Source organism: Bactrocera tryoni, chromosome 5 (assembly GCF_016617805.1).
Source record: "Bactrocera tryoni isolate S06 chromosome 5, CSIRO_BtryS06_freeze2, whole genome shotgun sequence".
NCBI lineage: Eukaryota > Metazoa > Arthropoda > Insecta > Diptera > Tephritidae > Bactrocera > Bactrocera tryoni.
The window spans coordinates 23874877-23898577 of record NC_052503.1 but is presented as its reverse complement, the minus strand read 5'-3'; the positions used below and the strand labels follow the sequence as shown (position 1 = coordinate 23898577).

The 23701-nt window shown below is 38.2% G+C and overlaps 2 protein-coding genes across 4 annotated transcripts in view; one reads left to right on the top strand and one right to left on the bottom strand.

The window, feature by feature from the left end:
• Positions 1–281: 281 nt before the first annotated feature.
• Positions 282–18408, top strand: LOC120777134 (adenylyl cyclase X E). Its single transcript, XM_040108281.1, has 21 exons — positions 282–332; positions 5568–5714; positions 5783–5929; positions 5997–6156; positions 6226–6596; positions 6650–6774; positions 7764–7802; positions 8947–9091; positions 9156–9292; positions 9363–9654; positions 9744–9815; positions 9892–10016; positions 12856–13074; positions 13138–13384; positions 13470–13550; positions 13633–13901; positions 13959–14053; positions 14244–14395; positions 17422–17584; positions 17654–17917; positions 17991–18408. Exons 2-21 carry the CDS (start codon positions 5610–5612, stop codon positions 18317–18319), a joined length of 3537 nt encoding a protein of 1178 aa, XP_039964215.1. The 5' UTR covers positions 282–332; positions 5568–5609; the 3' UTR covers positions 18320–18408.
• A 2433-nt stretch (positions 18409–20841) lies between these two features.
• LOC120777133 (cytochrome b reductase 1) overlaps positions 20842–23701 on the bottom strand; it is a 40300-nt gene continuing 37440 nt past the window's right edge. For 2 of the 3 annotated variants that reach the window (XM_040108280.1, XM_040108279.1), the window contains exons 3-4: positions 21508–21871; positions 20847–21425 (exon numbers count right to left, since the gene is read on the bottom strand). In XM_040108280.1, coding sequence (XP_039964214.1) covers positions 21263–21425; positions 21508–21871 — 527 coding nt within the window. In that variant the 3' untranslated portion in view covers positions 20847–21262. Of the gene's footprint in view, positions 21426–21507; positions 21872–23701 lie in introns of all 3 variants that reach the window. The other variant, XM_040108278.1, reaches the window with a different exon arrangement.

Here is a 23701-nt window from a genome sequence, read left to right as displayed (position 1 = left end):
GTTTACTCGCAATTCGCATATTTCACACGGGATTAAATGCTCTATAAGAGTAGCAATTGAACATCGTTATAAAGTGTGTAAAAATATATTAAAAATACATAAATAATTACAATGATTACAAGTGATTGTTGAGCACCTTCAGTTTTAATGAAAGAACATGAAAAATGTTAATGAAATTAAAGACTGATAACTAACAATTTTTAAGTGCTCTGTGTCTGTGCCAAGTAAATTCTTAAAAAAAAAAAAAAACTTTTAAAATAAAAATTTAATTGTGTTAAAAGTATAAAAATATCCTTTCACAATCTTGATTTCTTCGTGAAAAACAGAAAAAGGTAATAATATCAGTGAAAATGTAACGTCATCATAATGGTTGGCTGCTCTCATTCAATTTGTATTTGATAATTGGTAAATTTCTGGTTGACGTAGCGTTTACAATTAAATTGATAAGGAGCGAAAGTGTTTGCATATCTTTCATACATACATACTATGTATATCGGTGACAATTTAATCGTGTATAAGGAAATTGCCAATATAATATACTTAAGATATACATATGTTTATTCACCTGTTTACGCTTTAACACACCTTGTAGAAATATTTCGATTGTTTTCCAAATGGCGGCAAATAATTTCGGATTAATTTTCGGTTTGTGGTTGATTTAAAAGGTTTAGTGCTTTGAATCTCTGGTGTTGAGTTGGACAGTAATACATTCCGAAAATAAAGTCAAAATTCTTCGAGAAATATTTGTTGTTGATGTTGTTATGTGCACTGCTGCGTTGTATGTTGTCCATATAAAGATCGTTCGTTCAATCGTTCAGTTTGTATTAGCTATATGCTATAGTCCGATCCGGTATTGGCGGCTCGGATAAATAAGCATCTTATTAGTGATAAAAGGACGTGTCCAAAATTTCAGACACATATCTCTAATGAACTAATTAGTATATATGCCCTGTTTAGGGTAACTATGAGATAATTTCTTCTCTTTATACCACAATTTTGGTCAAGTGTGTAAATAATGAGTAATTAAATTACATAGAGAAAGCAAGGAATCTCCATTAACCAATTCAGAAGAGATTATTGTGACAATATTGCACTGTTTTTTTGGGAAAAATGTGAATGCGATAACGTTGATACAATATTGTGCCAGATAATCATTACACAAAGAAAGATAAAGCGATTTAACAAAATCAAACCGTTAATGACAAGCTGTAATGGACACATATCAAATTATAGCGTGCGATTGTAAGTGCATATCTCCCGGACAAAGGGAGCGCCCGACACTTTTATGATGGCGCTGTTATCTTTGGCATTTGTCTGGCGTGAAATGTGCCTGTGATTCGCGTTCATGGTTTTATTATGAAAATAATGATGTTTCAGTTCTGCTTTTCGAGAACAATTTTTTTTTATAACCCTTTGGACTAGTAGCCGGTATGGAAAGGCTACCGCATATACTATATATATTAGCATGTATCTCGTATTTGGTAGAATATATACATACATATTTAGTATAGAAGTCTATTTGCATAAATTACGAATCACTTGCTCGTTTGATAAGGACTAATTAACTGTATAGTAAATATATGCATGACTTAACTGAATTATCATAAACAAATAAAGATAATGATTAATATGCATAGGCTAATGACAGATTTTTGGTAGTTAGTAGATAATATCTTACACGTACATACTTACATATGAAAAAAAAATTTGTACATTGTGACCAAAAAGTACCCGAAAAAACGAAAATTATTTAGCTATTAATCAATATTTATTTGGCGCCTTCAAAGTAATCTCCACCAGATGTAATACACTTATGCCAACGATTTTTCCAGTACGCGAAGCTATTTTCCTAAGCACTTTTTACGTTGCCACCAGCTCCTTTAGCGATTTTTTAATAGTATCTCTTCGATCGACTGCAAGCGGATTCCAAGGAGCGGCAATTTCAGTTTTGGGAACAAGAAAAAATCACACGGAGCTAAATCTTGTGAACACAGTAATTTATCGATGGTATTCATTGTGGTTTTGGCTTTAAATTCGGTCACAATCGTACTCCAAAAAATGCCGTCAAACGCTCTGAAACAGGTGCTACCCCTCAATATCACTCACCAACCGATCCGTTTTTTTCAGTGTAAAACTATTATTGGTTAGAATTGTATGAAATTAAGGTCTCCTGAAAATAGATCAGCAGAGACAGAGTAATGCAACATTTTTTTCAATCTTCGAAATAGTTGTTAAAGTAAATTTCTTCAATAGCCTTCAATGCGCGTAGGGATTCACGTCTTCAATATCTTCAATTGACTCAAAATGGTTTTCCCGAAGCGGTCGTTTGAGTTTGCTGAATAGCCAAAAGTCGAGCGTAGCTAAATCAGGCGGGTACGGTGGTTTCAGCACGCCGTTTGTCGAAAAATTGGCGAACAACTCAAAAAAAATCAATGCAGTAAGTGACGCTGCATTACCATTGAGCAAAACCAATAGTTGAAGGCTCATAATTCCGGCCTCTTTTTATGAATAGATTCGCGTAAATGACCCATAATACACAAATAGTGTTCCTTGTTGACAGTTTGGCCGGCCGGAAGAAAATCGGAGTGCACCACACCCCAGCAATGGAAGAAAACTGTCAACATAACCTTGAATTTTTACCTGCTTTGTAGTGTTTTTTTCAGCTTCGGCTCACCTTTGCCACGATATTCAGCCGATCGATAGTCTGTTTTCGGGTCGTAAGGTCTTTAAGGGACTTTATATGGTTTTTTTGATAACACTTCAATCTACTCATGAAGGGTTTGCCGGATAAGATATTTGATTTTTTTTTTCTGGAAACGGAAAAAGTCAGATAGTTAAATCTGGTGTGGATGTAAGATGAGTGATGACTTTTGTTTGTTTTTCTTCTACTCCGCATCTGCTTGCACTCTATACTCAACCTTTTTGGGTTTCAAACAATTGAAGTATGTGTCACGAATATTTAAACGATGAATATCCATAAAATATCTATAAGAATTATTTAAAGTTTCTGTTATCGCTCTTCTGTTAAAACAATTATTTCCAATTACGATAACAGAGATTGATAAAACTATCCAGTTTTTATGCATTCGTGGTCTTAACAGGTCTATTGAAAAGTCTCCGGCCTGACACATGGATGGCGCTACTAGAAATAAATCCATATGATTTTTAGTTAGCCCTACATAAGTGGCGTGTATAAATTTGACAGCCGTCGGATCATTCTTCTTTACTGGCGAAGACACCGCTTACGCGGTTATAGCCGAGTTAACATCGGCGCGCCAGTTGTTTCTTCTTTTTGCTATTTGGCGCCAATTCGACAGTAATCTGTTAACTTGAGCCTGCGGCAACCATTTTCAATGATTTCAGGATCATGTCATCAGAATGACAGAGATTTCCATACGGTGATATACTTTCACTCCTCAAATATATTCAGTAACAACTATTTTTCAAATGCTATGGACGAAGCTTGAACATCTAGAAGGAAATGTCGGAAACCCTGTAAAGTATATACTACAAGTATATCTACAAGTACATACATATATTTGGTGATCAATAAATTATTTGCTGCCAATAGTTTTCTCTATGACTAATAACCGAATGATATGGTAAATTTGGGATATAATTGCGTTCTGGCAAAACGAAAGTGGGTGCCAGTTTTATACTTACCATATATATACATACATGTGTATGTATGTATGTACATTCCAGCATTGTACTTAAAAAAGATCAGATAATAGCGAAAAAACAAACAAAGCTGTTGAATAAAATATTAGCCAAAACTAAAAATGTACCAACCTGCTCTTGACATACATACATAGTGTTATGGACAATTTATTCAAGCATATTTACCGATCACATACTGCAACACAACTGATGCACCCTGCTCAGGGAGGCCACGCATCTAAATTATGACATTATAATGGGTGTGTTGGTAAAGTTCATTCAAATGACGTGGTCAAGATGGATACAAACGTTAATTTTAAAAGCCTCGAAGCTTCACTTTATCAAACTGACATAAGAAGATTCGAGAAGCGTTTACATCAAAAGTATTACACTCCGTGAAGTGTTATGTCGAAGTTTAAGCCATTCTTTTATTCAAAGAATGTTCCTTCAATGTTAGGCTAAATATTTTTCATACAATTTATTAAATATTTGTAGCTATTGATAACGATTTAAATCCTCTTATGCCTCCTTTACTGTAATTGGGATCCTTTACAAGGTGGAATTCTAAATCAGGTTAATACAAATTATTCATACTCCACTTATGTAGATTTATGCCATTTTAACTAAGGGCCGTCAATATATGTATGTACATATGTATGCATACTTAAAACAAGAAAAAAATTTACATTCAAATTTTGGCTGTGTCGGAAGTTTAATGTTCTCCTCAACAGTAAGGCTGGAACAATTCCGCTCTCAAGCTACTGCTTAGGGACATTACAATCAAGTGATACACCGCGTGCCGAAAACGTCGGAGGGAATTGGCGCAGGGGTCGCAAGACCACGCACAAAACTCTCCAGACCTATGGGTAGTTTTCCAAACACATTCCAAGAAAAGGTCTTTGCTATAAGTCGATGTGTAGAGTTAAAGCTCCAATGCAACTATCGCAATGAACGTATAGCTATACTAAGGCACTCAAAGAGATTTCTGCATACGAAGAAGGAGAAGGATTGGCACCAACTCCTAGGCATGCGCCATGCCAGGTTGCTAATGGGTGGTTAGAACCTTAAAAGGTTTAAATATGTAATCAGCCTCCCAAGGGAAAAACCCAGTCTACTTGTCGCCTCCTACACTGGCCATTGTAAACATGGACCTAGTTTCTTGTACGAATTTCCGGTTCAGCGACTTGGAGTCTGAAACACCAGAACACCTGCTAGCGACTGCACAGCAGGTTGTAGGCGCAGGACAAAGACACTTGGATCCGTGTTTCCAAATAGGAATCACATCGCCTCATTAGCACCTAGCAGTATATTGTAATTTACAAATTTTCTGTGGCTAGTTGAGATGTTGTGACTTAGGAGAAGGCACAATAGACCCTAGGTCACGGTGCAATCCTCACTTACTTATGAAATCTAATCTAATTTCAAAATATAAAAAAACAATCCTCGTATAATACCCTACACAGATTCATTTCTTACAACATAAAGGGGTATAAAAAGACTTTTATATTCATTTTAACCTATCAGTTTGTTTAGCAGCTAATGCTGTAGTGGTCAGACCTGAACAATTTGTTCGGAGATATTGATGGCTCGGATATTCATCCATGCCAAATTTCGTGAATATTAGTGAAGAAAAAAGAACATGGAAAAAATGTCAGGCCGAGATCTCAAAAACTGAGAGACTCGCGTATATCCAGAGAGAGAGAGAGACAGATGGATGAGCTAAATCGGATAAGCATGCCAGGCTGATCATTTACATATATGTATATAACAAGTATTATAGAGGGTCTTTGACGTATCCATCTGGGTATTAAAAAATTCGAGACAATTGAGAAAATTAAATAAAAATCCTTTAAAATACCCTATTCTGGGCATAAATATATTCCTAAACTTTTTATTATTTTTAACAGGTTAAACAGCTTAAAAGTCACTAAGCGCTACGAGCAACAAAAATGAATGCGTTTTTAGAATCCTCAACCGAAGCCACGCCAGATCACGATGAGGGTCACCAAACAAAGTTGGTTAACCAAAAACAATGGGAGCTGGGCTACTTGAAGGTAACAACAAAGTGTGCGACATCAGCAAAAAAATACATATACATAATAAACTTGTTTAATACTTCTAGCGGAAATGCCGCAATCTCGAACTGGAGCAGTACTATATGTCCTATATGAATCGGCTGCGTTTAAGTCATCTCGGATTGTTCATATTCATACTAATACTTATAGCGATCGTGCATTCCTTGCTGATTATAATCACGTTTCCTAAAAATGTATGTATGTTTTGAGTATAAAAGCATTTTTCGAATTTTCAAATTATACTAACGATCGTTATTTTAGGAGAACCGCGACATCTATTTGGATATCGGCATTTATATGGGCTGCACTTTGATCATACTGATTGTGTTGCTATTTAATTTTCGCTTGACGCTCAACAAACGCTACGAATGGTTGACATTCAGCTCGATATGGTTAGCGATTTCCACGCTCGTCATAATGGGTAAGAGCGTCGCGGCTACAAAACAAGTTTGAAACCTTTTTTTCTTCTTCCTCTTTTTATTCACCGCAGATATCTCCATACCAATCTACCGCGCCGTGAAAGACTACAGCATCATCGTGCCCACCTACTACAGTTTCATCATCTACGCCACTTACATTTTCATGCCAATCACCGAAGATGTGCACGCCTTCGTGCTCGGCGTGTCTGTTTCCTTTTGCTATATGATACTATTCTTATTCGTCACTTATCGTCGTCGTTTGGATGGCTCGCGTGAAATGGATGTGCCGAAGATCGTTTCCGAAGCTATATTTATGGCTTGTGTCAATTTGCTCGGCTTGTTCTTTCGGCTGACGCGTGAGGTGGCCATTCGTACAACATTTCTCGATAAACGTCAATGTGTCGAGGAGACTTTGGTGCTGCGTGCTGCGCGTGATCAGGAGGTGCGTGCCACGCAGTAATCTTGTGAATTGTATGCTAATGCGTGTAATTGCAGAAAAGTCTACTTTTGAGCATAATTCCAGCGCAGATTGCTAATAAAATCGAAGAGGATGTGAAAATGCGTATTGAACATTTGAAGGAAAGCAAGAAAAATCGACGATCCACGCACGATGGCGTAAGGTAAGTATTCAATTGCAAGTAAAAACAAGTAAGGCGGGGCTAACTTCGAATGTAACCGAACATTTTATGTTGTTAGAAGGACCGAAGCCACGTATAGACTCTTTTAAGTCAACTGGATAGTCTGAAATCGCTGTATTAAGTATATCGGGGCTAAGGGCAGTTTCATAACGATTTCATCCATTTAAGAGACCACGTATTATTATTACCAGAAAAAGATGGTCTCAGAGTTTCAATAAGATACCTCACAGATTTAACGATATTGAGAGCTGGGGGTGGTATATAACCACCTGCCGCACAAGGACGACTGTGTATTATGGCAAGACGCTGTCTAAATTTCAATAAGGCTACCAACATATTGACCAATATCTACGGTTTAAAGTCAAGCGGTAGTTCGAAAATGTTTATGTAAGGTACATATGTACATATATGGAGTTAGATATATTGAAAATAATTGAGGTTTTGTACTGCGACCTATGATCTATTGTGACCTCTCCTATATCACATATGGTCCAGCACTTTACACAATTCCAGGAGCTTGCAGGTGATCTCACGTAGATAGATCCAAGGGTCTTGACCTTGCTTCTACGATATGCATGCGAACTTAGGGGATCTATAGACCCGATTTCGAAAGATATGGTCCGATTCCGAAATATTTATACCAGAGAAGACACACCTCAAAGCCGATTTCTAACCTTTAGGCATCATATAAACGTTGATCCATTTCGAGGTTACCTACTTTTTAAAGGAAAAACACAGAAACTTCAAATTTAATGGGGTATGTTTATTATCATTCGAAAGAAAAAAGTTTAAATTCTCCAAAAAAAAAAAATGTAGGTGGGAGACGGATGCGGTTATTTTCCAATTTTATGTATTTTTCGGTCGAACCATGTGTTAGGGCCTAGTTATGCTAAGATGGTTTAAAAATTTTTATAGCACCGTATTTTTCAAAAACTTTAAAACTGTTGTCTCACTAAATGTCATATTTTCAGTTCCACACCGACTCCTCTATGGCGGCAAATGGATACAGAGTAAGTATTTACAAATATGTATGTATGTACATACATAGAGAAATTAATATATTTCTATAGTTTATATAAAAAGATTTAATATAAGTTTAAAAGACGTAATTTTTTCGAATTTCTAAAGCATTCTTTGTCTTAGGCTAAAGACTGTTATTCAAAAGCGAGCTTATTCTTCGTTCTGCTGTTGTTATACTAAAATTCAGCCACGTAATTTTGAATTTAAGAAATGAATGTGTGGAGTTGATCTTCTTCCATACGGCTTCTGCAAATAGTGTCTGGTAAGATTTCAAGCCTTACAACATGGACACCAATAGGGCAATGGCCTGTTAAAGCCCACACAACTAGGGTGAGGCTAGCCTTACTGAGGGCAAAGAGATGTTTTGCGATCGGTCTTAAGCCAAAGTGCTTTTGCGACAGCATAACTACTGATGGTGGTCTTTTGAAGACACTGCAATAATCAGGAAGTCTGAAGCTGGAGTTGATAGGGATCTCCTGACAGTAAACACTTCCACCAACCTTTGACCCATCCACAAAGAAGCTCACTGTCCCTCTCCTCCAACGGATTCTTCCCACACACAGCTCCATTGTCGGTATATGGGCAGAAAACGAGCCGCTAGAGTTCGGTTTGGCGAGTGATCCGGTATGAAGTCAAAGTGTGTGAGGATATCCGAGTGTTCAGATACGTGTTCTTTTAAGAACACATATTCTTGGAGTCTGATAGCCACTTTCGGAGCCGTACACCTTCCGACGATGTCTACTTGCACTATGTGCAAGATGGCGTTAAGTGCCATGGTTGGAGTGGACCTTAGTGCATTATATATGCCTCACCCGTTGGCATGAATAGGAGCGTGGAGATCATAGTGGTTCGTGGCTGTCCGCATGTTCCCATCGGCGGTCAAAATATTTGGAATCTCATGTTGAATCTCTCTGTTTGGACAGCTTAAGCCACTTTGTAATTGTTGTGCGTATGCGGAAGTCGTTTTCCTTCTGGCTGTAAGACTATTATGGTATATATGTAGGTGCCATTCAAGGATATTTTTTAAACTTCTTTGTTTCCTTAAAGTAATAAATAAACATTATTTCTTATTTGTTAAATAATTCAAATATACTCTCTTCAATTCAACTTCTTTCCACTTTAAATTTATCACAGAAAACTCTTTATTGAACCACATGATGATGTCTCGATTTTATATGCGGACGTTGTCAACTACACTTACTTAACGACGACGTTGGATGTGAAGACCTTAGTGGAGACGTTGCACGATTTATTCGTCAAGTTCGACACAGCATCACAGGTAAAGCAAGAAACACACACGATGCTTCTTCAAATATCTTGAAATCCAAAAATCTCTTTTACAGGAATACGATGTGCTGCGCATTAAGTTCTTGGGCGACTGTTATTACTGCGTTGCGGGCGTACCGTTACCAAACGAATATCACGCCAGATCCTGTGTATATCTCGGCCTGCGCATGATCAAGGATATACGTGATGTGCGGTAATTGTTCAAAAATGTGAATGTGACCACATGCTTGTTTGTGACTCAAATTCTCACCTCTAACTCGTAGATCGAAGCGCAAGTTGGATATTGATATGCGTATCGGCGTGCATTCGGGCAATATACTCTCGGGCGTGATCGGCGCCAATAAATGGCAATTCGATATCTGGTCCAAAGATGTGGATATAGCCAATCGTTTGGAGTCCACAGGCGAAGCTGGACGCGTGCATGTTAGTGGCCAAACCTTACAACAGCTCGATGGCGAGTTCATTTACGAGGAGGGCACGGCGAAGGCGCGTGACGATCCGGTGTTGCGTAAATACGACATTCATTCGTTTCTTATAAAGCCGCCGTCTTCGCGAGTTAGTATGCTTAGATTTTAATTTGTGTTGTGGTGAAGTCATTAATTTTTTTGCAAATGCGTTGTAGTAATTTTGTGTGTGTGTTTCAGGTAACATCATTCATTACGATGCGACGTCCACCCTCGTCGCTGCGTAAAAATCTGGAGCCCAAACCGGCAGCGGTAGGTTTTGATAAAAAATTGCTAGATATTTATTTTTAGTTTGTGACTCTTTGTTTGGTTTTTTTTTTTAATATAGGACCCAAGATATGAAGTATCGACGAATTTCATGCAGAACAGCATAAGTCAATATAATCAAATTCGCAATCAAGCCACATTGGAGATGAGTCGTGAGGTGGATAAAATGCCTATTGGACGCATACAGTAAGATTTTTGATTTTGAAGACAGTTTTATTTATTGTTACTTATACGCCGTGTATCCTCAATAATTTATGGCTTTGGAATTGTCAATGAAATTAGCGAATTTGAGTATATAACAGGCGAGCATATTCGAATTAGATGTTTTGTTGTGATGCTATACTTTTTTATAGCTGACGGATTCAGTTGAAATTTAAAGAGAGAATTTTTAAATACATAGAGCTCAAACGACACTCTAAAACTAAGGAGTACTCAGTATCAGTTGTGCTCAGAGTAGTCCTTCCAATCTTCTAATCAACAAAATTTATTAGTTTCCTATGAGGTTAGGTTAATGTCATTCACAAAACTCCTAATACCAAGAAATTCGAGTCTTTAAACGAAGTTCCAACTTTAACCTTCTGGAGCATCTCTCATATAAGCTTGGCCGAAAAATGTTATATGGTACACCACAGAAAGATGAGAAAAAGTTAGTTTTTTTTCCTATATTTTTACTTTTTAGAAATTTACAGATCATTTTTAATAATTATGTTTGAAATAAGCTCAATTTCGAAATTCGAAAAACGGAGAAATGAGTTTTTTATTTATGACTTAATTTTAAAATATTGGAACCATGAGTTATAGGGACCCACTTCCGCTTATCCGAAACAGATCCTGATTTTTATCAAGCTAAAGGCTGCTGGCGTACGCCGATGATATTGATATCATTGGTCTCAACAGCCAGGCTGAATAAGGAAGTGAAGCAAATGCGTCTAGTAGTGAACGAGGGCAAGACGAAATACATCCTACCATTAAACAAACAGTCATCGCAATCGCGATTTTGCTCCCACGTCACTATTGACAGTCATAGCTTCGAAGTAGTAGTCGTTATCCCAGTGTACTTGGGGCCCTTTTTGTGGATTCGGCAGAGCACACTTAAATTCCAATCGTCAGGCATGATCATATTCTACAAATAAGCTGATTCATGCTCTTTATCAGCTTTTTGTCGCCGTGTTTGAATAGCTCGGTCACCGCCACCGCCGCTTTTTCTTCATAATGTCATACTTTCACTGCCATTCAGCTCTGTGAAGACGTGTTTTTCCATAATTTCAGTATGCTCTGCGCATCAGTCACTAGATCACTTCTGGAACTTTTACAAGAGTATGCTCCAAACTTGAAACCTTTTGTTAGTCGCCGCATCTTTTCATAGAATTTTCGAGCACTACCTCTGTCGGCTACATAGCTTGTCAAGCTCTTACTCACGCATTTCCGGCCTCTCTCTTTTTTTGTCTGCAAATGAATCTCGCTTCCCTCTTCAACTCTCGGTATCTATCCCATCCCGCACGTGTTGTGGTCGATTGTAACGTTGCAAGATAGGCAGTCTGCTTTCTCTCTGCTGCGATACGGCACTCTTCATCGTGCCAGCTGTTCTGTTACATTTTCCGAAAACCAATGGTTTCGGTTGCAGCTGTACGTAAGAAGCTTAAAATGCCGTCTCACAGTTCCCTTATACCGAGTTGTTGACGAGTGCTCTCAGAGAGCAGGAGTGCAAGCCGAGTAGAAAATCGTTCGGCTGTCTGTTGTGATTGCAGCTTCTCGACGTCGAACCTTCCTTGTGTTTATTGATATGCGTTTTTGCTGTACAGAGGCGGGTGCGTATCATTGCTGCAACAAGATAGAGGTCCGAGTCGATGTTAGGACCTCGGAGCGTATGTACATCTAAAACACTGGAGACGGGTCTTCCGTCTATACCAACATGATCAATCAGGTTGGTGGCTTTTCGATCCGGAAACAGCCAGGTTCTTGATGAATTTTCTTATGCTGGAATCTAGTACTAAAGATAACCATATTTCGGGCCCCGGCGAAGTCGATCAGCCTCAACCCATTTGGGGATGTGTCACCGTGGAGGCTGAATTGACCGACCTTTGTGCCAAAGATACTTTTTTTCCCACCCTGGCGTTAAAGTCGCCAACCACGATTTGACATCGTGGCCGGGGCAGTTCTCTCATAGGTGCGCTCTAAGCGCCTATGGAAGGCATCTTTTGTCATATCCCTTCCGTCGGAGCAAATCAGCTGATATTGTGAAGAACTTCGCTTTGATGCGGATTGTGGCTAGACATTCATCCACCGAGGAATGGCGATGGAGTCTCACCCACCACAAATCCCGCACCGATTTGTGTTCCTTTATATGGCCACTGTAGTAAATGCCACAAGAACCCACTCGTCTCAGTACTTGTTCCGTCCATCGCACTTCTTGGACGGCGGTGATGTCAGCCTTTACTCTAACGAAGATATTAACCAGCTAAGCAGCGGCAACTTTCAAATTAAGAGACCGGACATTCCAGGTGCATGCCCTTAAATCGTAATCCGTAATCCGTACCACATTAGCAGGGATCCGCATCAAAAGGGAGGCCTCACCGAGGCTGTTTTCTTTTTTTCGTTGGTAGGGAGTATTACGTGGCGGATGCCTGGGGAGGGATAGTTCGCCTTCTCACTTTAGCTCGCCTTCAACCGGATGATGATTGACTACTGAGAGAATACTTGGTCTAAAACCAGAAGTCGTGAGCTGCTTGAGCCATATGTAAAACAATCGTTTTTGCCCGCTCCCAAGTGAATGGCACTCAGAAAACTTTCCTCACTTGCGTGAACTTGTACACATGACTCCATCCTCCACTTATCCATAGTAAAAATTAACAGACAAACTTTTCGCGTCGGAAAAATTTCTTATCGACTCAGTTTACACGCGCAGTTCAAATGGACTAGTCGGAGTCAAATTTGATCAGATCGAGTACAAATACATTTATTTTACTATACATTTTTTTTTATATTAACTTTAATAACAATGCAAAATTATTAAATTTTTTGCCAGGGTCTCCAAACTATGCTTTGGCCACGAAAAACGTTTAACGCAAGACGAAATGGAGGGACAAATATTTCGCAGCAATACAACCTCAATCTGTTTGTTCTTCAAAGATTGGCGCTGGGAGCTGATGTTCATGAAGCAGCCGGATTTTATGCTCAAGTACAGTGTGCTCGTTTCCTATATAACGCTCGTGTGCGCCATTGTCATGCAGGCCGTCAATTCAACGTAAGTAAAACACAAGCGAATAACTTTCGGACCCAAGTCGGCATTTAAATAATTTTCTTGCAGACCCACAGAAGCCTTTTGGGTGCTGGTGTCGGTTGGCAATGTCTTAATGCTGCTGCTGCTGGCTTTGGTTTGGTACAAAAAACTCTGGATAATGTTTATTAGTGAAACGGAATTATCAAGGCCAAAGCAAAGGTTCAGCAAATGGCTCTACAAACTCTCCGATGGCATACAAAGCAATATGCTGGTGCGCAGCTGCATCTACTTGGTGGTGATTATACTGCATTCAACCGGCATCCTCTTGCAATTGGTAGGTATTAAGCATTGTGACGTGTATATTAGCTAGAAATTAAATTTTTTTAGTATAAAGTCATACTAACACACTTTATTTTCAGTTAGACTGCAATAAGAGTGCTGCTGTGGGCGAAGCTATTTTGGGCACAACAAGAAACGAGACCACCTGCTTCAATGCTTGGGTGCGTTTAAGTTCCAGCTGCAACAATTAATATGCAACACTTTCAAATGTCTATAATAATGATGCTCTCTCTCTAACCTCAGGCCGTCACCGAGTGCTTTATGCTCAGCATTTGCATCACCTTCCTCTTCACGCGCATTCCATTCGTCCTCAAGGCGAGTGTCGGCATTGTGACGTTGGTCTTCTATACCATCGTTGTAACCTTGTCGTATAGCTACGTTTATGGCCAAAGTCTGAGCACGAATGATACACTTTATCCTGAGTATTCGCATATATTTGTGATGTGCATTTCGGTGGGCATATTCCATTTGATGGACAGACAAACGGAATTCATTGCGAAAGTGGACTATAAGTGGGTGCTATAGATTTTTTAAAAATATTTTTAATCTATATTTTCCTTTAATTTTAGCTGGAAACGTCAATTGCTCAAGAAACAGGACGATGCCAAATTCACAAACGAAACCATTTCCATTCTCATCAATAATATACTGCCATCACATGTCGGTGAGTACGAAGGTAGTGTGAGAGTGGGGGTATAAACACAGAAAAGCACTTTCGGCGTAGTATTTTCCGGCTTAATATAAATTTTAGGCTAAAAATATTACACAAACATGTTCTATAATCTTATCCAAGTTGCTAAATTACAAAATAATAATTTTAAAACCAGACATAACCTAACAATCTCTCTTTCTAGCCGATATTTACATGTCGCGTCAAATGACGAATGAACTTTACTACGAGGAATATGATAATGTTGCCGTTATGTTTGCCACAATACGAAATTACGACACCGAACAAGTCGGCATACGAGTTTTAAATGAGATTATTTGTGATTTCGATGAAGTGGTAAGTGATTTTATGTACTACTGCATGCGAGTTAGTAAGTCTTATGTATGTATGTAGTAGAGAATTATTGCTATCGTGATGTTAGGCTCATATCTTGTAACAAAGAAATCTAAAATCTTTGCAATCTTTGATGGCATAGGTTAATCTTGGTCTTAATTGAAAGAAAAATCTAAAGTTCAGGAGATAATATTGTAAGGAGAGTACTCACGGCATGAAAAATTAAGAACTTACTTTAAGAAAATAATCACAATTTTTAATTCTCTGAAACAACTTTGAAAGTAGTATACCCACATATAAGGTTTAGTAAATGGAAACCCATTATTTTCACTAAATTGAAGCATGCTTAGAAATATCCGATTTCGATCAACGTTTTGTTCGATAACTTGTTGCTATTTTGAAGGTAATTTCATTATGCCACTCTCACTGAAACCCTCGGTTTTCACCATCTTCTCTTGAGGCAAACTTTTCACCAGAAGGCTCATTTTACATCGACAGAAAAAGTTAGTAATCGCTTGATGACAGGTTCAAACTAAAGTGGAAGCATAAAAACATTCCAACCAAGCTCCCAGAGCTACTGGGTAACTATCGATATATGTTACCCTTTCGTTATCCTGACGGAACACAATTCCTCTTCTATTGATCAAATCTGGCCACTTCTGGTTGATTGCTACAGACGGTCCAGTTGTTGATGGTACAGGTCAGAATTAAGAGCTTGGCCGAGGTTGATTCATCGTAGGTGATTTCCAGTCAATCCCACCAACGTACAGAAATCTCTACCTAACCGTCAGTCCTGTCTGAGTACCGTTTTGGGCCGGCTCACCGTAATTCAAGCACGGCCGTTTAAGCTTGACGTTGCCGTAAGAAACTCGCATTTGAACGCCGTAACACACCGCTTCAGATATTGTTGCGATACAGCAGCAATTCGCAGTTGAAAATTTAAATCTGTACTTGACGACTCGACTCGACGATTTCAATTATTTTATAGCGATTACCGGAACAGAATTTTCGAAACCAAAATTGCACTTGATTGACTTACAGAGTATCTGAAGCTTAAAACATATTCATATTTTCAGCCGCTTGGCTTACGTTTTCGCTTTTAACGAAGAAAAATATAAAATTTCGATTGTGTTCCTTCACTTCTCATACGACCACCATTATTGCCGAAGTATAGAGCAGCAACAAAATCCTCAAGTCGCTAACCGGCAGCACATGAGGAAAATACAGAGAATCGGCCGGTGAGGAAGCTGCAGACATGCCAGAACACTGCACTCCGGACTATAACGGGATGCCCCTTGATGTCTCCAATTCCAGTTAAGGCGCATAATGCATTCCATCCCTACAGACGCCTGCTTGAAGTGGAACCGTCTCCTCACCGACTCCCTCTCAGTGAATAGCGTACTAGGAGTCAAACCACGAGAACCACCGCAAAAATCGAGAGCGATACTGTAGCAGGTTAAACTCCTAATAATCCAGAATAGACCCCAACAATCCAAATATATGTTCAGAATGCAACGAGTTCTCCCATGACTCTAACCACTTCTTTATATGTCCGGTAAACCCTACACATCTGATACCTCTACCTGATAATCCGACCCCGTCAAAGCGTGCCGGTCGTTCTTTCTTTTCACTGTTTGGCGCCAATTGGAGATTCCAATTGTAGATAGCTCCTACTCCACCTGGTCTTTCCAACGGAGTGGAGGTCTTCCTCTTCCTCTGCTTCTCCTGGCGGTTACTGCGTCGAACACTCTCAAAGCTGGCATGTTTTCATCCATTCAGACAACAAATTCGCTGTACCATGTTAATGTCGTCGTAAATCTCGAACAGCTCATCGTTCCATCGACTGCGGTATTCACCGTTACCAATGTGCAAAGGACCATAAATCTTCCGCAGAACCGTTCTCTCGGAGACTAGTAACGTCGACTCATCAGATGTTGTCCTCGTCCATGCTTCTGCACCATATTTCAGGACGGGGATGATGAGTGACTTTTGGAAATTGGTCTTTGTTCATCGAGAGAGGAATTTACTTCTTAATTTCCTAATCAGACTGAAGTAGCACCCGTTGTTAAGAATTATTCTGTGTCTCTTTGCAAGTTCAAAAATTGATCTATTTACTCTAGACTTATACGAGGAGTAAAGCGAGTACCTTAGATTTAAATATTCCATAGAAATGGTTTTTATTCGATTTTTAATAATAAGATGGCTCCAAATGGAACAACCAAACCAAACGAAATTCTAATTTCTTCCACTTCAAACGTTAGGTTGGCTTAGATTCCGACACTGAAGCAATATTCAGGTCCAGCACCTTTAAAAATGTAAAATCAGGCCTTTCGTGAATTCTTAAATTTCTCCCTAACCTTTCGAAACGTTGGGAGTAAAATTTCTATGTAGACAGAGCCAACCAGACAAACCTAATCCAGCCGAAAGGTTAGCGCTCTGCTTATTCGATTATCGCAATTATTTACGAGCAACAAGGAACTTGACTTGTTCATTGATAAAAGAGATTAAATTAGTTTTGATTCTGTTATAGTACTTGCTTATGGGACCAGTCATCATAATCTCAAACATGTAAATACGGCTCTTCTCGATTTAACTTTGTAAAGTATACAATTTCGTAGTTCTTGTAAAAGCTCGTGCGGCTTCAAAGAGCAATGCCGCCAAACGCAATGACATTTAAAAAACTATAGTGAATGTTTCTAAACTTTGAGACTTTGGAAAAAAGTATTGAAAATCCCAAGGTCTTGCATCCCCATTAGTCTGTCTTATGCAAGTGAATTATGAGGATAGCATAAAACCACTTGATGCAATGTGCACTCGATTTACTATCCAAGTGTAGTGCATCTCAAGGTATCCTGAGACACTTAATGAAGCACTGATAGATGGTTTGGAAATCAACGGATACTTCGTATATTCGTTCATATCAAGACATCAAAGAATTCACCAAAATCCAATGATAGCAAGTTATCAAGAATCAATCCATCCTTGAACTCAAGTCCGACAGCATAGAGCTGACAATAGTATCTTTTTAGCTGAGCACTTACACAGGAAAGAGGAAGGTGGAAAAGATCAAAGTCGCGGGCTGGACTTATATGGCAGCTTGTGGCTTGGATCCGAAACGTTCGGAGCACCGGAAAACGCAGACAGCCTACCGCAGCTCCTCACTGCTGCCCAACGGACGCAGGAGTCATTATTGTAAGCAATTGGACCGCCGAATTCTGAAAGGTTTTTTCATACAAAATATATATATCTATTTAAATATAGCAAGTCGGCAGCTTGATATCGATGAAGAAGCGCAGATTGGCGATGATGATCAGCCCACAACCAGCAGACACGCCGACGTTCAGTCCATAAGACTGCAGGAATATGAGGGCCATAACAAGAAGGCTTACAAATCGGAGGATTATAACGATGTGGTCTTTGTAATGCTGCAGTTTGCTTTGGAACTGATGCGCACAATGAAGTGCTTCAACATCGAGAACCTGCAGTGCGAAGCTGATGATGAGGACTGCGGCGCTTTGCGTATTGGTAAGGAGATACGATTTTGCCATCAAAAAAATATATAACACCAGAGTACTGTTACTTTTTTTACCGCTGAAAGGCATCTCCAATGGTCCCGTTATGGCTGGCGTGGTGGGCTCTTACAAACCGCATTACGACATCTGGGGCAATGCAGTGAATATGGCCTCGCGTATGGACTCAACCGGCATAGCCGGTGCCATACAAGTCACACAGAATACCGCCAAAATATTGGAATCGTATAACGTTAAGTGCACGTATCGTGGGCTGACCTTCGTTAAGGGGCGTGGTCATATCCCTACATATTTTGTTAATGTCGATGAGTCGCTGCACTTCGTAAAGATTCGGGAGGAGAACGATGTGGACGAGGAGACTACGAGTAATTTGGATTACGAAAGTGTCAGCTGCTAGATTTAAGGATGTCGAAAATAGTTTTAAGTTATTTTGTTATGTGTGTACTTGAAGTATTAAGTATAAGTATTCTTTTGTTTTAGAATGTGACTAGTCAATAAATTATATTTAATAGTAAAAACCAAATAATTTTTAAACTCTTGCAACATATTACTCCAGAGAGACTCTCTGTCGGACAAAACCCACGCCCACTTCCTATATAACGCAACTTTAACTAACGTTTGATTCAATTCTTTTTCACTATAAAAATCAAACTCAAATGATTATAATATAATAAATTATAATATATATATATATACATATATATATATTATATCGGTATTAAACTTTGCACAAACTGTGTCTTTAAGGTATGCCATCTCTAGTTTAATAGTTGACAAAATCGGATCAGAACTTTTTAAGCCCCCAATTTTACCGAAGATGTGGACTCCAGTGCTTAAGCTGATTTTTTATCTTAAAATTTCTTAAAAATACGTTCTCGAGTACACCAATAAGGCCCTCTGCCCCAATGTATCCTGTATAGTGGTCTCCGACTTTCCAGCTGACTTTGAAGGGTTAACCTCGGAAATGTAAACTAAAGGGTCAGTGACCCTAAACGTAAGCAAAGGTTGTGGACTTGGCTAAATGTAAACAAATGGGTCACTGACCGCATATTTAAGCGAAAGTTGTTGTCTTGGCTAAATGTAAACAAAGGTTGTTGACATGGCTAAATATAAATAAAAGCTTCAATGACCTCATAAAATGTAAACAAAGGGGTCATCAGCCTCGGAAAAATGTATACAAAGGGTTCAGTGACTTCATAATATAAAAAATGGGTCATTGACTTTATAAAAAGTAAACAATTATTGTTCAAAGCAACACTACAATCTACGAAGATATTTTTCCGATCAGACTACTACGGCATATAGCTGCCATATAAACTGATCGATCATTATTAAGATAAAGATCTTTTTATGCGATTATAAATGCTCCTGTGAAGGGTATAAGAACTTCGGTGCAGCTGATACTAAGGATTTTTCTAGTTTAATATAAAGTTTGGTCCTTGGTCCTTGATCCTTTGATCCTTGCAAGTTGCGAGAGTATAAAATGTGAGGTTACTTCAGAACTTATTCAATTGACAGATAAGTAGTCGTGACTGGATCCCATCTTAGATATTCCATCGAGTAATCGAACAAAGCGTTTGTATTTCGGGACTGTTTTCTGATACGCGAAAACGGTCATGATTGAATCGCGGTGAGCCGACGTAAATGATGGCCAAACCAGGATTGACGGTCAGGAAGGTGTTTCTATGTATTTGGTGAGGCTGGCAGATAATCATTTGCTATGAATTCGTACCAAGAAACCCAAATATTTTGCTAAAATAACGTTAAGTAGAAGGCGCACCAAAGTGATTTTTGAAAACTGGACACATCAACCGCAAAATTACTAGTAAACAAAAATGCGACGAAAACAAAAAACCACGTAAAAATCGTAAAAATCAGGGTGAGGCTCATCCATTTTTTTTTTTTATAATTTAAAACTTCACTTCGGGGAGCGCGCCATAAGTTCATTGTGTGCTTTAAAAGTCATTCGCTGAAAGAACTGACAATCATTCCAACCGATGCTTAAAACAGGTGTGTGAAAAATGAGCTCAAAAGAAGCCTATTATGAACGCGTTAGTAAAGATTTGTTTTTTAAATAACTAAAAATTTTAATTTAATTTTTATGTTTTTTTTATTTTTTTTTAATTTTTTTTTATTATTTTTTATTTTTTCATTTTTAACATTATTTTTTATTTTTATATTATATATTTTTTTTTTTTTTACATCATTTTTTTATTTTTATTATTATTTTTTTTTTTTTTTTTTGTTATTATTTTTTTATTGTCAGTCCGGAATCCAATTTGATCAGTTGCTACCACACACTCCTTCCTTCCTTTCTTCTTGTAATTCATTGCACTTTGTCTCTGCTTTAAATAATTGTTTATTCATTTATTTATATTTTAATATTTGTATACATACAGATAAATTCATGAATACATCCAACAACACTTATGGATATTTGTCTTTTCGGCTGTTTAAATAATTGTACACACTCATATTTGTATATTTTCCTATATACATATGTATGTATGTATATGTAGAAACTGGTATTTGTAAGTACGCATGTACTAAGTATAGTAAAGATATATGAATATAGTAAAAAAATCAAGTTTAAAATATATTTGTTGCAACAAAATATTTAATTTTAAATTATAGATTTTTTTTTCAAACATTATAACTTTATTTATTTGTATGTATGTATGTATTTATTGCGGTCATTATATAAAGCATTTGTGTAAAAGTTGTCAAAAGCACCACAGATTTTGTGCTTTTTCGGCCTCCCCAAGCCATTCAAAATACATATAGTTCACGTATATATATAAATTGTTTGTATGTATATATATATATGTATAAGTTAATAAGTAGCTATGGTATGTAAATGTGTATATATAAATATATTTATAAATATTTAGGTAAAACAGAAAAACTTTAAAGACAAAAAAACAAAATACTTAAAATAAGCACCAAAAAGTACGCAAATTAAAATAAGCACCGTAATGTGACGGCACACATACCTACACACAAGCATAAAGTTGTTGTATTTGTGCAAATGCTTGCGTATAAATGTGCGTTTTCTTATACATATGTATATGTATATATGAAGCTGATTTATATAATATTTCTATATATGTATGTTTGTATGCATTTGTCGCCCCCCTCGCTCCGCAAATTCGCGATTTGTATCGTTGTCTTGGCAAATAGCATATCCTACATACATAAACCGCTACATAACTGCTTTAAAACATAGTAAAATTAATGGAAAGTAAGAACATAGAGTTTCAACTTCGCGACTATTTCACTGCACAGCTTTACACAAACAAATCAGCTGCTTGTCCACACACATACACATATATGCATGTATTTATTCATTAGCACCCGTGAGGAGCACAGCGTCCTCCGGCAATGGTTTGCGCTTATAGGAACCCTCAGTAACCAGATAGACCACCAAAGCGCCGAAAATCACATAGACCACGCCCAAACAGTTGCCCATGACGCCAGCACTCGAGAACGATGAGTAATCTGAACTGTAAACAGAATTGCATTTCATTACTAATCAACCAAAAAAGCAAAAAACAAAACCGGTGTAACTGTCGAAAAAATACTCACATAGCGAATATAGCCTTCTCGGTGATGCCCATGAGTGCGCTTGCTATGGCCAAGACGAAGCCGAAGAGTCCGAAGTATATGTGCAATGGCATGTAGGCGACCTTGAGTGCCTGCCGCCAGCCGGGTGCGAGATAAGCTGTAAATCCGGCCACATATTGCAAGCCGAAGACGATGACAGCGCCCATACCCACCCACGAGTGCAACGAGTACATGTTCGGTGTTGGTGGATTGGCCAAGTTGTGCGAATCGAAGACGGTGATCAGAGCAATAACGGTCAATACGAAGGCTGTCAAATGAATGCCGGCATGTGTCCACTTGAGGGTCTTCTTGCGCACATTGCGGAAGCCACGATAGACGAGTATGGCTGTGAAGTGGACGAAAGCGTTGAATTAGTGGAAATTATGTTAAAAAAATGAGATATTGCTTAGAAATATGTACATAAAAGCTAAGTAATACCTTCAAATGCTAAAGTAATTATTTTCTTTTTTGTAATATGTTGGAGTCTGAGAGAAATAAAGCATAAAATCGTAAGGTATTCTATGTTTATCCTAAAATATTGTATTTGGTCCTCATCCGTCTAATTTTAAAAAGAAGGCTTAAACTAAGATCTCTTTGGGGAGAATTATTAAAAAACCAAATCTAAAGAGTTATGGTCATCCGTTCCCACGACAGTCGGGTCTAAGTAACCGGAACAGATCCGGATTCTTATCCGGCCAATGGCTGTTGGATTTCAATAGTTAATTGCAGGTTCGGATATCCTCTAGCTGTGAATGGAAGAGGTTTGGTAGGGTAGGCGAATAATACCTCAATATATAACTATTGATTCCAAATAGACTGCGAAATATAGACGGGGGTATTCCTTAAGTATCTTCTCTCTCTATCCATCTATCAAACTCAGCCTGTGGAACTCTAGGGACCATCGTATTTTGCAACCACATATTTTGCATGCACAGGTAGCCAGGCGGTACTGCTGGCCTTGTCGTGACCAAAGCTTAATACCATCGCATTCAACCATTACAGAAAAGCTTTAAGCTCACCAGCAGCTCAGCTCTACTTGTTCTAATCTGGATTCCCGATCAACAGACGTGTTGGACAAGTCAGAAGAGAAATTCAAGACAGAGAAATACCATGCTGAGTACGATCAAGAAAAAGCTTTATATACTATTTAAAAAAAATTCCAGCGAGCATTATTTTGAAATATGAGAACAGGAAATAGTTACTGGGAACCAGATCTGAAGAATACGATAGATACGGAAGCGCTTCGAAGCCCAATCCATGGATTTTTGTCATCGTTTTAAGTGGCATGTGGTACATTGTCTTTGTGAATCAATACTTTCTTTTTCTTTAAATGCGGCCGTTTTTCGGCGATTTTGTCCTTTAAACGGTCCAGTAATGCAATAGTCGCTGTTGATGCTCTCTCCTTTTTTCAAGGTAGTCAATAAAAATTATTCCATGTGCAGCCCAAAGTACAGATGCCATAACCTTTCCAGCGGACTATTGTATTTTTTCACGCTTTAAAGCAGGTTAATCGTGTGCAGTTCACTCGGATCACTATCGATTTGACTTCGGAGCGAAATGATGTATCCATATTTCAATCATTGTCACATATCGATGCAAAAGTTCCGGTTTATTATGCTTGAACATCTCCAAATACTGCTCCGAATCATCATCTCGTCGTTTTTTTTTGGCGAAAAGTGGTCTCACACTTTGCTTTTAAAGCTTTCTCATACCCAAATATCCCTCAGTGATATGATGTACACGTTCAGTTGATATGTTTAGAATCTTAAGAGTGTCTGCTATCTCGAACAACTTCACTTAACGGTGATCCAAAATTATTTTGTGGTCTATTTTAATGTTTTCGTCGTTAACGACTTCTTTTAGGCGTTCACTGCGTTCACCGTCTTCAGTGCTCATTTCATCACGTCTAAACTTAACATACCAATCTTTGGTTGATGGTTGCTTTTTTTGCGAGAGTGTCTAGAAACTCATTATCAAGCCGAGGTTTAGCTGTATTTCTTCTCCTTTCAAAAAAGAATATTTTATGAATGCACGAAATTCCTTTGTATCCATTTTTTTCACAATAACAAAAGTTGCTTCACTCAATATGATATAATTCACAAACAAATGATCCATTGGAGTGAGCAGGTGATCAATAAAGAAGAATGATCGACAGCTGTCAAATTTATACACACGC

What these genes read in the sequence shown, in the direction of transcription:
- LOC120777134 (XM_040108281.1), top strand. Translation starts at nt 5,610, where the DNA reads ATGAATGCGTTTTTAGAATCCTCAACCGAAGCCACGCCAGATCACGAT. An exon ending in TGGCGGCAAATGGATACAGA is followed by an intron (nt 7,803 to 8,946) that starts GTAAGTATTTAC and finishes AATTTATCACAG; the next exon opens with AAAACTCTTTATTGAACCAC. An exon ending in TTTGTGATTTCGATGAAGTG is followed by an intron (nt 14,396 to 17,421) that starts GTAAGTGATTTT and finishes GTATCTTTTTAG; the next exon opens with CTGAGCACTTACACAGGAAA.